Consider the following 13,611-nt stretch of genomic DNA (forward strand, 5'->3'; position numbering starts at 1 on the left):
TGTCCATGTTAAAAAAATCTGGCAACCTTTTCTTTAGAGAGCTCTAGGCTTTTGGAGCAGGGTCCTGAAATTTGGTGGGGCCGGTGCGGGGGTGACCTTTGTGTCAGGCTTGTGCCTTTTGCTGTGCCAGTGGAAATCCACTCAAAATTGGCCAAATTATGAGCCTTTTAAAAACGGCAGTTTGCATGTGCTCAGTAGAGATTTTTTAGATTTTAGCAGCTAAATTCCTGAAGATTTGGTCCACATAGAGCATGCTCCAGCCTGGCGCTGACCAAGACTTTCCCTGCAATTGCAGCTCTGGGCTGCTGAAGTTTGTGCCGGATCTGTCCCTGATCTGAGAGCAGTGGAAATCTCTTTCCTGTGCTCTCAAAGACCCCCTGCTAGACCCAGGCAGCTTTGAAGAAGAAGCTGCCTGATTTGAATGCAGGGGGACAAGAGCCGGACCTTTAATTGCATGTCCACACGTTATGTGTTCCACAGGACCCCTTCCACATTCGTTGCACAGGATGGACAGCGAGACAGGACATTGCAGGAAGAGAAGAGACGGTTTCATGATTAAGGCAGCTGAATGCTTCTCTGGAAGACTGGATTCTACCCTTGCCTTTGCCACAGAGTTCCTGTGGGATGCGGGGCAAGGCACTGGCACCAAACTTTTCCCAGGTGGTCACTAATTGTGCGATCCTTGTTTCCTGGGCACTCAACCTGAGAGCTTGGGATCTGACAGGCAGAAGCGCTGAGGGCTCACAGCTGCAACTGAAGTCTTGGCAGCTGGAGCTGCGAACAGAGGAGAAGCAAACAGAGGGAGTTTGCCTGGGAACCCTTGGAGAGGAACTATGGTGAGTGCTAAACTGGGTGGCTGTGTGGCGAGCTGGTGGGGTAAATATCCGAGTGTCTGTCTGCTGGGACCATTTGTTTGACTGGTGCCAGTTGCAGGGACTGTTTGACCGCAGGGTTGTTTGTTTGAAAACTGTGAATTGGGAGTTCTTTGCTCCAGATGGGCCTTGGATGGTTGATTGGAGGGAAGGCTTTGAACCAGGGCAATCTGCTTCAAGCCAGCAGCCTTATAAAAAAGCAGCCAGTTGCAAACTGAGTCAGCCAATTGCGAACGGAGTGAGCTGCAAACAGAGGGAGTTCGCCTGGGCTCCTACAGATTTTTTTTTTTTGGCTTTCAGGCTTCTGAAAAGTGAGCAGTAAATACAACATCTGAAGAGGCTCTTAGAAAGAAGACACTATGGATAGTGAGTGATCAGCTGTTGTGACCTGTACGGGATGTGCCATGTTTGTCTTGCTCCCAGAGGCTAGAAGCGACTTTCATCTGCACAAAGTGCAGACTGGTCTCCATGTTGGAAGAGAAGGTTAAAGGACTAGACATCTAAGTATCAACCCTGTGTTGCATCAGAGAAAATGAAGGCTTTCTGGATAAAAGTCAGCGGTTGGTACTGCAGGTACAGCATGCTGAAGAATCAAAGAGGGCAGAGCAGAAATTGGTAGCATGTGACCTCCAGAAGAAGAAAGAGGAGAACCCATATACCCCCAACGCAGATAGAGGTAAGAAAGTTTTTTCAGGCTCTCTGCACAGGTACTACAGCGGAGAATGGTTTGGAAGAATCATCCGAGAGAAGGGATCAGAAGGAGACCCCATCGACTGGAAGGCATGGGATGCATTGTCCTAGGGATGGGTGTTCCATGACGACCACTCCCAAGAGGAGATGGGTGGTGATCGTAAGGGACTCCCTCCTAAGTGGGACAGAGTCATCCATCTGCCATCCAAACCGGGAAACTCGAGAAGTGTGCTGCTTGCCTGGAGCTAGAATTCAGAATGTGACAGAGTGTCTGCCGAGACCGATCAAGCCCTTGGACCGCTACCCCTTCCTACTTCTCCATGTGGGCACCAATGATGCTGCCAAGAATGACCTTGAGCAGGTTGCTGCAGACTATGTGGCTCTGGGAAGAAGGATAAAGGAGTCTGAGGCACAAGTCATGTTCTCGTTCATAGTCCCTGTTGAAGGAAAAGGCCCAGGTAGGGACCATCGAATTGTGGAAGTAAATGTGTAGTTACGCAGGTGGTGTTGGAGAGAGGGCTTCTTTTGTCTCTGTCTTCACAGACAAGATCAGCTCCCAGATTGCTGCACTGGGCAGCACAGTATGGGGAGGAGATGAGCAGCCCTCAGTGGTGAAAGAACAGATTAAGGACTATTTAGAAAAGCTGGACATGCACAATGCATCCAAGGCTGCTGAGGGAATTGGCTGATGTGATTGCAGAGCCATTGGCCATTATCTTTGAAAACTTGTGGCAATCAGGGGAGGTCCCAGGCAATTGGAAAAAGGCAAATATCGTGCCCTATTTAAAAAAGGGAAGAAAGAGAACCTGGGGAACTACAAACCAGTCAGTTTCACCTTAATCTCTGGAAAAATCATGGAGCAGGTCCTCCAGGAATCCATTTTGAAGCACTTGGAGGAGAGGAAGGTGATCAGGAACAGTCAACATGGATTCACCAAGGACAAGTCATGCCTGATCAACCTGATTGCCTTCTATGATGAGATAACTGGCTCTGTGGATATGGGGAAAGTGGTGGACGTGATATATCTTTACTTTAACAAAGCTTTTGATACGGTCTCCTACAGTATTCTTGCCAGCAAGTTAAAGAAATATGGATTGGATGAATGGACTAGGTGGATAGAAAGCTCGCTAGATCATCAGGCTCAATGGGTAGTGATCAATGGCTGGATGTCTAGTTGGCAGCCGGTATCAAGCGGAGTGCCCCAGGGGTCGGTCCTGGGACTGGTTTTGTTCAACATCTTTATTAATGGTCTGGATGATGGGATGGATTGCACCCTCAGCAAGTTCGCGGATGACACTAAGCTGGGGGGAGCAGTAGATATGCTGGAGGGTAGGGATAGGGTCCAGAATGACCTAGACAAATTGGAGGATTGGGCCAAAAGAAATCTGATGAAATTCAACAAGGACAAGTACAGGGTCCTGCACTTAGGATGGAAGAATCCCATGCACCACTACAGGCTGGGGCCCAACTGGATAAGTGGCAGTTTTGCAGAAAAAGACCTGGGGATTACAGTGGACGAGAAGCTGGATATGAGTCAGCAGTGTGCCCTTGTTGCCAAGGCTAATGGCATATTGGGTTGCATTAGTAGGGGCATTGCCAGCAGATCAAGGGAAGTGATTATTCCCCTCTATTCGGCACTGGTGAGGCCACATCTGGAGTATTGTGCCCAGTTTTGGGGCCCCCCACTACAGAAAGGATGTGGACAAATGGGAGAGAGTCCAGCAGAAGGCAATGAAAATTATTAGGGGGCTGGGGCACATGACTTACGAGGAGAGGCTGAGGGAACTGGGCTTGTTTAGTCTGCAGAAGAGAAGAGCGAGGCGGGATTTGATAGCAGCCTTCAACTACCTGCAGCAGGGCTCCAAAGAGGATGAAGCTCAGCTGTTCTCAGTGGTGGCAGATGACAGAACAAGGAGCAATGGTCTCAGGTTCAGTGGGGGAGGTCTAGCTTGGATATTAGGAAAACTATTTCACTAGGAGGGTGGTGAAGCTCTGGAATGGGTTATCTAGGGTGGTGGTGGTGGAATCTCCATCCTTAGAGGTTTTTAAGGCCCGGCTTGACAAAGACCTGGCTGGGATGATTTAGTTGGGATTGGTCCTGCTTTGAGCAGGGGGTTGGACTAGATGACTTCCTGAGGTCTCTTCCAACCCTAATCTTCTATGATTCTATGATATACACAAAGTGCGATATAATGCTATGTACTCTGAAAAGATATCAGCACCTCAGATCAGGTACCCAACGTTAGTGGCTATGAATGCTCTGTGCCTCAGTTTCCCATCTGTAAAATGGGGATAATATCATCCCCTTGCCTCACAGGAGTGTGGTAAAAATAAACTCGTCTGGGAAGCACTCACATGCCACAGGGGTGAGTGCCCTAGGAAAGCCCATGAGGAAATTAATCCTTCCCTCTTCAGTGCAGGCTTTGAAGAGTGTGAAATAAATAAAAGCCTGCAGCCACCTACTGAACAATGAGCAGAAAAAAGACAATTAAGTAGCTGCTCTTTAAGTGACCACTCCACCCTGTGGACTGAATGGGGCCAGGCTCCTGTAGGGGATAAAAAGAAAGACCATCTTCATGCATAGGCACAAAGGGATGGAATTAAGGATGCACCGGCAGCTTTCCTTCCAGCATCTCCTGACCTCCGAGTGCTTGACTTTGCAACCTTAATAGCATTCTTTGGACATGGTTTTCTGGGTGCAATTAGTTATATTGCAAAAGCACCCAGAAATCCCATGCAGGATTAGGATGCTGTTGCGTTAGGGGCTGTACAAGCACATGGGTCTGCTCCGCACTAGCACGGTTGGTAGCAACAAACAGGAGCGCTTGTCTGGACAGAGCTATGGCATTTCTGTCCCTGCGTCATGTAGATTTGCTCCGTGTCCACTTCAAGGCTGAGCCTCCAAGCTCCCATTTACAAAGCAGCTGGGTGGTCCTACCAGCATAGGAGCTGTCCCTGGGTTCACTCTCACTGCATGATTCGAACCCACAGCTGGCTGCCCAGCTGCCTCAGGCAAATCTCTAGTCAACGCAGAGGGGACGATCAGTCCTCCCCGGCACACACCAGCCCTCTCCACACGGGGTGAAGGGATCAGAGAGGCCTAACGAAGCAGGCAGGGGCTGTGTTTTAAAGAACATCCCCCCTCCCGCCCTGGTCAGGAAAACATAAGCACCCACGGACGACATGCAATGCACACGCCTACACCCACACATACTGCAAGTGCACACACACACCATACATTCTCCACACACTGACACCTGATTACACACACACACAAACACCTGCCTGCAGGCTGGCTAACAGGCTGACACACACACAAAGCTCTGAATACAGGCACATCAACGGTATATCCACACAGCCACGGAAAATACCCAGATGTGTGTTCAATGGCACCTTTGCTAGAGGGTTAATAGTTAAGGTTGGGCTGAGATTTGCAGTTATAACTGTGCATGCATCCCCCCCGACCAACACACAGGTGTGCATTCACATGTATGTACATGCTCTCCCTTGCACAGACACGGTGACACACATGCGGACAGGTGGAAATACCCATTTTCCCCCTCTCCCCCCCAGCCCGTCCTTTCTGGCCGTCAGAGAGTCACAACAAAGCCAGCCTTTCTCCCAGCTTGGCAAGCCACGCCAATCTCACAACCCACTGTGCCAAATTACAGGCAGCGGGCTGTCGTCAAAAGCAGGAACATTACCTGTCATCATCGCAGCGGCTCAGGGGGCTGCACATGGCAAGGCACGGGGCCCTGCCTCCATTCTCCTCCCCTGGTTCCTTGCAATGAGGGCTGGATCCCACCAAGCTGTGCCCCCTGCCGAGCCCCTGAACTTAACAAGGGTGGATCTTTGCTGTCACTTGATCACTGCCTTTCAAAGCGCCATGCGCTCAAGAAAGGCTCCTGGAGGTAGTAGGGGGATGAAAGCTGCTCCGCTAATCCTTGAGGGGAAATTGCAGGGGAGAGGTATGAGATTTGTTATTATTTTCAGGGTGGGGGGAGAAATACCATGTGCATTAAGTGTGAAGGGTTGAGACCCCTGTGGGCTGACATCCTTCATGCTTCATTTCTCGCCAGAGCAGGAAGAACGGCCCAGTGGTTAGGGCGCTAGCCTGCGAGTTAGGAGATCCGGGGTCAATCCTGTCCTCTGACACAGGCTTCCTATGTGACCTTGGGCTAGTCAGTTAGCCGCTCTGGGCCTCGGCTCCCCATCTGTACCATGAGGATAACAGCACTGGCCCGTAAGGGGTGGGGTGGGAGGATAAATTCATTCAAGAGGGTGCTTACATATTAGAGTGCTGGGGGGCCAGACAAGGCCCGAAGATAGTCAGCTAACTCAATCCACACAGGCAGAGGCCTCCAAACACCCATCATGTAGCGCCCCACCTGGGCTGGATTGGAACCAGTGGCCAGGAGGACTGGGATCAGAGCTGTGGTCCCTCTCGCCCGCTATCCTGAGCCCCGCAGCGGCCAGCACCAGCTGCTTCGGAGGCAGGTGCAAGATCCCCTACCGCTCTGGGCTAACCTGACGCCAGGCAGGTGGAGGGGGGACTTGTGCTGAGAAGCCGGAGGGTTCACAACCCTGGCTGATATTTACAAGTCTCGCTCTGGGTGGTCTTGTGGATCTGGATATCCTAGTCCCAAACTCTCAGGACGTCCGGTCTGCTTCATATGAAAGGTGGTCTAGTCCTTGGGCCAGACCCCACCTGGTGTAAATCAGTCCTAGCTCCAGTGGAGTCCACCCGGAGGTCCTCTACCCTCACAGCGGGTACAGCGTGGGCCGCAGCAGCTTACGCTCCTCTCCAGCCACAATCGTACGCATTGGTCCCTGAACAATCTACCTGCTTTTATGCCCCGTGCAGCCCAGCATCTGAGCACCTTACAGACCAGGGAGCCGGGGGTGAGGCCCGCCTGAACCGTGGCACAACTACTTTAAAGTGCCAGGTCGCAGCGCTGCTCAGGTTTGGCCCGGCTGCTCTTCTGTCTTGACCAGGGGATGGGGGAAGGAATCGGGGCCAAATCAGAGCGAGTGGAGTTGAGACCTGGCGCACGGGGTCACAGCACTGCTCAGGTTTGAGCTGGCTGCTCCTGTCACCGTAGGCAGGATCTGTGGCCCCAGGCAGCTGCCTAGTTTGCCTATAGCTAGACAGGCCACAGAGCAGGTACCTGAATAGATTCTCCCTTCCTGCCCCATTCCTCAGCTATAAATGGTGTCCCGCAGCCCCTGCTCACAGACATTAACGAATTCACCACCTGGGAGTTATGGCGCATCATCCTCACTTTGCAGACGGGCAACTGAGGGAATATCAAGACAAATTCAGATTAGAATTCAGTCACAGATCGTTAGCCTGAAGGATGAGTAACCACTGGAACCAAGTGCCAGGGAAGTGGCAGATTCCCCTTCTCTTGGCGTTTTCAGTTCCAGCCTGGATTCCTTTCTGCAAAGGATGCTTGGGTCACACACGAGTTCTTGGGCTCCCTAACTGGATGTAATTCTCTGCTCTGCGTTACACTGGGGGTCAGGCCAGGTGATGTCAGGGTCCCTGCTGGCTTTAAACATTGACATAGCCATAAATGACTCATGCAAGGTCAGCTGGGGCAGACCCAGGAATTGAGCCAATCCAGCCCCCCGCCCCTTCTGCCCACAGCGTAACTCGGTCAGTCTGTGTCCCATTCACACCAGGGCCATTCTCTGGTGGGAGGGTGTCCCCCCCGGATCTGAGTCGAGAACCTGCAAACTCATTTCCCCACCTGCCAGAGGATGCAAAACAGCCAAGGAGCATGGGGTGGATGAGACAAAGCCAACCTGCTTTTGCAAGTGCAGAATGTTCAAAGCCCCGCAGAGGAATGTACAGGAGCAGTTGGAATAATGGCAGGCGTCCTAGTGGGGCAGACAAAGGCTTGAAGGCCGATCAAATTGCATTCAGAAAGGGGTTCATTACAGCTCTTATAAACACTCAACGGCATATTTCCCTCATTAGATCCCCCAGCGAGACGTGCAAGTAATAGCATTATATTCAGCCAGCCAGCGCTGCCTTGAAAGCCTGGCTGCAACAGGGCTGTTCCTCTCCCTAGCCCAACGCAAAGGCCTCCTCAGGGCTCAAAAGCACTAGAGATTGCAGGACTCAGGTCAGCTCATGCCGGACGCAAGAACCTGCCCCCCCAGATTCAAGCAATTTCTTTGTGAGCCCCTGGCCAGAACAAGCAGAGTCTGCACAACTCCGACACATGGAGCAGGTTGACGGTAGAGAAGCATTGGATTTTTGGGGGGGACCTGGCACATTCAGGAGTTTTGGTGCTGCCACAAAATTGGCCCCAGAAAACCCAGTGGCAGGGGCTGAATTACATGAGCCGGAAAGGAGTCAAAGCCTGATTTTGTCAAACCAACATTAGGAGCAATGAGATCCTGCGGCTGTCCAGCCATCCAGCCTCGTTAGCAGGCTCCGTGCTAATCCAAAGCAACACCCTGGCAGATGTGAAGGGACTGACCTGAAAGAGGTCTATAAAATCATGACTGGTGCAGAGAAAGTAAATCAGGAAGTGTTATTTACTCCTTCTCGTAACACAAGAACTAGGGGTCACCAAATGAATTAATAGGCAGCAGGTTTAAAATAAACAAAAAGAAGTATTTCTTCACACAAAGCACAGTCACCCTGTAGAACTCCTTGCCAGAGGATGTTGTGAAGGCCAAGACTATAACAGGGTTCAAAAAAAAGAGCTCTGTAAGTTCCTGGAGGATAGGTCCATCAATGGCTATTAGCCAGGATGGGCAGGGATGGTGTTCCTAGCCTCTGTTTGCTAGAAGCTGGGGAAAGGTGAGAGGGGATGGATCACTTAATGATTCCCTGTTCTGTTCATTCCCTCTGGGGCACCTGGCATTGGCCACTGTTGGGCGACAGGATACCGGGCTAGATGGACCTTTGGTTTGACACCGTCTGGCTGTTCTTATGATCTTAAAGATTCAAAGGACTGGCTTTTCCCTCCTCTTCCTCATTCTCCAGTTGGGGACACCCCCTTCCCAATGCCAGAGGCTGCAAAGCAGCTTGGATCTCTTTCAGTTCCTCACCCCCACGCCCTACATCTCGCTGACAGCAAGGCCAGAAACCTGTGTCACAGCACCTGGAAGGCAGCCAGGCAAGTTCGGAAGGGGACTGAACTGGGAGCCAGGAGACCTGCTGGGTGACCTTGGGCAAGCCCATGTCGCTCTCTGTGCCTCGGTTTCCCCTTCCACTCTTTGTCTGTCTTGCTTACTGTACGTCTGCACAGCACAGGGCTCTGGATCTCTAAGTGCAGCCATAAGACAAATACCCCTAGCTCCTCCATCAGAAGCTGAAAGGTTCCCAGGAGCCTGTTTTGCTAAAAGCTCGCTTGTTGGCTTTTTCTGGTCATGAACCAAACCCACCATGTTCAGCATCACAGCAGATGAAGGGAAGCAGCACGAGAGGGGCCATGGCAGAACTGGGGTTCCCGTGTGTCCTTCAGCCATTGGGGATCCCATAGCTAACCCTACATAATAAATCCATACAGTACTGCCACAGCAAACTCCAGCAGCTGGTTCAGGGCCCGGCGCATCAAACTCCATAGTCTTTCTGCATACGAGCATGCTCTCCGGTTCGCTTGCCTGGCAGAGGTAGCAATCACAAGCTGCAGCTGCCGGGCATAGGTCCGCTCACTTTCTGGTCTCTGCTTCATGCCTGTGAGGCTTGGCTCCTGCTTTCCTGTTTTGGGGGGGAGGGGACAGGGATGGATGATGGGACAGGAGGTGAGATTGGGTGGAGGGGACTGGGCAAAGGTACCAAAAGAGGATTGTGCCCCTGAAAATGAGGTACAATCTGCAGGGGGGAGGGGAGCATGTGCACCACTGCCCTCTACTGTAAGGAATCAGAACGGCTCAACCGGGTGTCAGAGAGCTTCACATCTCATGAAGATTCTTCCATATTTCAGGTGGCAGGGGCAGAAGAGGCTCAAGACAATCAACTGGCCTAGGCAAAACTTCAGTATGCTTCCCCCAGATTTGGCCCACCTCCCCCATGGCAGAGGGGAGGCCATAATGGAGGTGGGCCAAACTCCTGATCCAACTGGAAGCTGCCTGTAACAGCTGGCCTTTCTGCCTACAAATCTGAATCCTAGATCCAGATCCCCCTCCCAGTTTGTTAGGGCTGAAAGTCAGGCTCCAGATCCTGCTCCTCAAATCCACAGCTTGAGCTAATCCCGAAATTGGGGTGACCCTTGAAGATCTGTCCTGCAAAGGCAGTGAGGGAGGGGTTTCAAAGGGACTGCTGAGATCCCTGTAGGAGCTCGAGCTGTGCTGCCAAGGGGCCTGGCTAACGTGGGTTTTCCGCATAGCACGGGGAGATTCTCTGACCCCCGTGTGAGATCTCAGCTCAAGGGCAGCAGGAGCTCACTTCAGAGCAAAAGCAGGCTTAGGGGAGGCACCGGGCGGGAATGCCCAGGGACGGGATGTTTAGACAGAGTCGAATGTTGGAGAAATGCTGCCAAGCAGAATTCTGCTCCAGGTCATTGAGCAGCAAAGGCCCGGACGCGCTGGGGGAGCTCGGGGCAGCTAACGGCCTTTGTCTGCTCAAATCCCCGTGCAAAGCACTGCAGGGTTTTGTAGAGGCTTTTGATCAGCGCAACGGGTGTAACAATCCCCTGTGTGCAGCTCAGTGCTTGTGTGCAGCCCTGCAGGGGCAAAGCAGTGCCCATGGGCAACCCTGCAATAACAAACCAGGGTTTGCAACCCTACAATAACAAACCAGGGTGTGCAGCCTAGCCCCTATGAACAATTCTACAATAACAAGCAAGGTGTGCAACCTAGCCCCCATGGCTACCCTTCAATAACAAACCAGAGTGTGCAATCTAGTCTCTATGGGCAACCCTACAATAACAAACTAGGGCATGCAGTCTAATCCTTACGGACATCTCTGCAATAACAAAGGCTACACAGCCCACCACTCACAAGCAACCCTGGAACAACAAACCCTGTCACAGCAACCTCCTGTTAACAAGCCAGCGCATGCCACCCAGCGTTCACCAGCCACCCAGCTTGTGCTTTTAGCTCTGGAGGTCCCCGGTTCAATCCCGGGTGCACCACACTCGCATGGAAGGAGTGAGGCCTGGCGGCTGGATTCCACCCCGAGTCCTGTGGTGGTGGTGGTGGTGGTGAGCTAAGGGATATCCACCTGCCCGCCAGCGCTCCCCCTCTCTGGAGGTCTAGTGCTCCACAGGTCATGCACGCCACTGGGCTGCTGCGCAGATACTGCCAGACCACCAGGCCTGGCAGGCAGTCTACGTGCCAGAGCCTGTGTAGCCTCAGAGGGAGTGTCACTGGTGTGGGTGACACAGCAGCCAGGGGTGTTTGCAGAGCATCACCAAGTCCAGGGGAAATTGAGAATGACAGCGGTTGAATAGACAGAAGCCCCCTGCCCTCCCCCAGCCGGCACATCAGCACAAGGGACAGCACCAGGGTCCCCTGCAGCTAGGGTGACCAGAAAGCAATTTTAAAAAATCGGGACAGGAGTGGGGGGTAATAGGAGCCTATATAAGAAAAAGACCTAAAAATTGGGACTGTCCCTATAAAATCGGGACATCTGGTCACCCAACCTGCAGCTCAACAGACAGGCAGTAGGAGGCTGGGGTGCAGGGGGGGGGAGGGTAGAGAGGTTAGAGCAGGGGATTGGGAGTCAGGATGCCTGGGTTCCACACCCAGCACCAGGAGGGGAGCGTGGGCTAGTGGTTAGCGCGCCAAGTCCCTCCTGAATTGGCTCCGTGTAAATCCATGCCGCACGCAGAGGTGGGCTGCCGCTGGGAATCTGGGTTTCGCCATCCTCTCCCACTCCTGAACACTGGCAGAACCATGAGTCATGCTGGCTGATGGGCAGTTTGCCAGCAGGCCTCCTACCTGCTGCTAGCGTCCACCTGGGACTGAGGAGGTGATGGGGGTGTGAGAGCGGGAGCAGGGCTGACATCATTCCTCTGGGGATCCCAACCATGAAGCTGCCAGAGAAGGGGGGTCTGGTGGGAACCCCAATATCTCAGCTAAATGCCAAAGGAAGTCGCTCTATTTTGGCTCATCCCTTTCTGCCACTGCTTCAGTAAACTGTTGCTGTTCAAAATCTGCCATGCTCCACTCCAGAGCTGGCTGCATTCAGCACCGGGTGAGAGATCCCGTGCGAAGTGGCTAGGTAGCTGTTAACCAGCTGCCACGTTCCACCCCAGAGGTGGCTGCATGTTGGTGGCAAGCGAAGGAATTCCTTCTCATGCTTTGAGATGAGCGGCACTAAAGAAGTGAGAGATACTACTGTCTACACTCCTGTTGAGGGAGTTGGAGTCAGGACTCCTGGGTTCTATTCCTCACTCTGCCACTGGCTCACGGGAGGACCTTAGGCAAGTCACTTTCCTGAGCTCTGTGCCTCAGTTTCCCCAGCTGGGAAGTGGGGCTCGTGACACTGACCGCCCCAGGGTCTGCCTGGCATGGCCCTGCTGGCAGGCTGAGGGTATCACTGTTACTCACTCATTTCTTCCTCTGTGACAGGGAGATAGTGGTTCGTGATCTGCTCCATGCAGCTCAGAGCTGCCTTGGCCCTGGGCTCCAGCATTTGGCTGATGATGCTGGCATGCAGGACGATGTTCACCCCTAAGGCCACAATGCCCATCACGTCCTCCATCACCCCGCTGGCCCTCTCCGTCAGCCGGCCCACTCGCTCGGCAGTGCTGGACTGCAGCTGCTCCACGCCGGCAGCCAGGCTATCTCGCAAATTCCCGAGGACCTGGGGGCGACAGGGACGAACTCACATCAAGAGTGGAGCCCACTGACAAACCAGTTCTTCACTTGCAGGCAGAGTGCGGGGCAGCACCGTTCCCCAGGGGGGAAGGGTGGGCAGGAGCAGGGTTAAGTGTTGGGCCGTATAAGGAGAAGAGTCTATTCAAAGCCCCCGGTAACATGAGGGGGGTACCAGAAAGAGTAAGATTAAGGTGTAGGTAAGCGTGAGGGGAAGGTAAATTGTGCAATAAGTTTGGGGGGCTGGCGGGCGTGAGGTGCAGGTAAATTTGGGGTGTAAGTTTGGGGGGAGGATAAATTGTGCAGGTAAATTTGGAGGGTGGGGGGCTGGTTGGCAAGAGTTTCAGGTGCAGGGAGGAATCTGAGGAGGGTGAATTCAAAGGCAGGGGGTGGTATGTGGAGCTAGGGGTGTCACAGGAGGGTTGGAGGAGGGGCACAGTGGAGGGCTCAGGGGCGGGGGGAGTTGGTGGGGGTTGCTGGGGGACACGGCACATGGGCACAGCAGCCTGCTCAGGGGAACCAAGCGCTCTGCTCCGCCTGCAGGGCCAGGCATCTCCCTATCTCCCAGGGCAGCCAGGAGCCAGAGGGAGAGGAGATCTCTGACTGGCAACCCCATCCTTTGCCTCTGGGGCTCCGGCAATGGCTTTCAGCTGCAAAGAGCTGTCTGGTGGCACCCTCTGGTGGCAATGCCATGTATGGCAGGTGTGCATGCCACCGGGATATGAGCTTTTGGGAAAATACCCTGGCACAGTTATCTCCCCCAGAGCTTTACGCCAGAGACGGGGCCATCACAGTCGGGGCGGTCTGTATGGCAGCAGGCCGGCCCGATGCGTATTTGTAATGATGGTGCCCACACACTCAAGTCTATCAATAACTTTTTTACATACTTCCAAACCAGGGGTGCCAACAAGAATGAAATTGGCAGCTTCTCCCCCGACTATTTGACAATAATAGGGGGGCCTGCTCTTGGAGCTCCCGGAGTACTTTACAAGCACGAATGAACTGAGGCTCATCAGCTCCCTACAGCGTGGCAGAGATTATCCCCCTTTTGCAGGTGGAGAAATTGAGTCACAGAGCTGGGACATGAGTCACCCAAGGCTACACAGCTGGGAATAGAAACCAGGAGTCCTGACTTTCAGCCCCCCCCCCCCCCATTCACTAACCACTAGACCCTACTCCCCCCTCCCAGAATAGAACCCACAAGTTATGACAAGGAAAATGGGATGGTTTTTCAGTTGTTTTCTCAGTCACAGCATCCACGCACCTC

At 53.1% G+C, this 13,611-nt stretch overlaps 1 protein-coding gene across 1 annotated transcript in view; it reads right to left on the reverse strand.

The window, feature by feature from the left end:
- LOC119847898 (perilipin-2-like) overlaps positions 1-13,611 on the reverse strand; it is a 48,559-nt gene that overhangs the window by 27,010 nt on the left and 7,938 nt on the right. The window contains exons 5-6 of the mRNA XM_038383096.2: positions 12,078-12,333; positions 9,095-9,282 (exon numbers count right to left, since the gene is read on the reverse strand). Of these exons, the coding sequence (XP_038239024.2) occupies positions 9,095-9,282; positions 12,078-12,333 (444 nt within the window). The remainder of the gene's footprint in view (positions 1-9,094; positions 9,283-12,077; positions 12,334-13,611) is intronic.

The sequence above is a fragment of the Dermochelys coriacea genome, chromosome 24, assembly GCF_009764565.3.
Source record: "Dermochelys coriacea isolate rDerCor1 chromosome 24, rDerCor1.pri.v4, whole genome shotgun sequence".
NCBI classification, from domain to species: Eukaryota; Metazoa; Chordata; order Testudines; family Dermochelyidae; genus Dermochelys; species Dermochelys coriacea.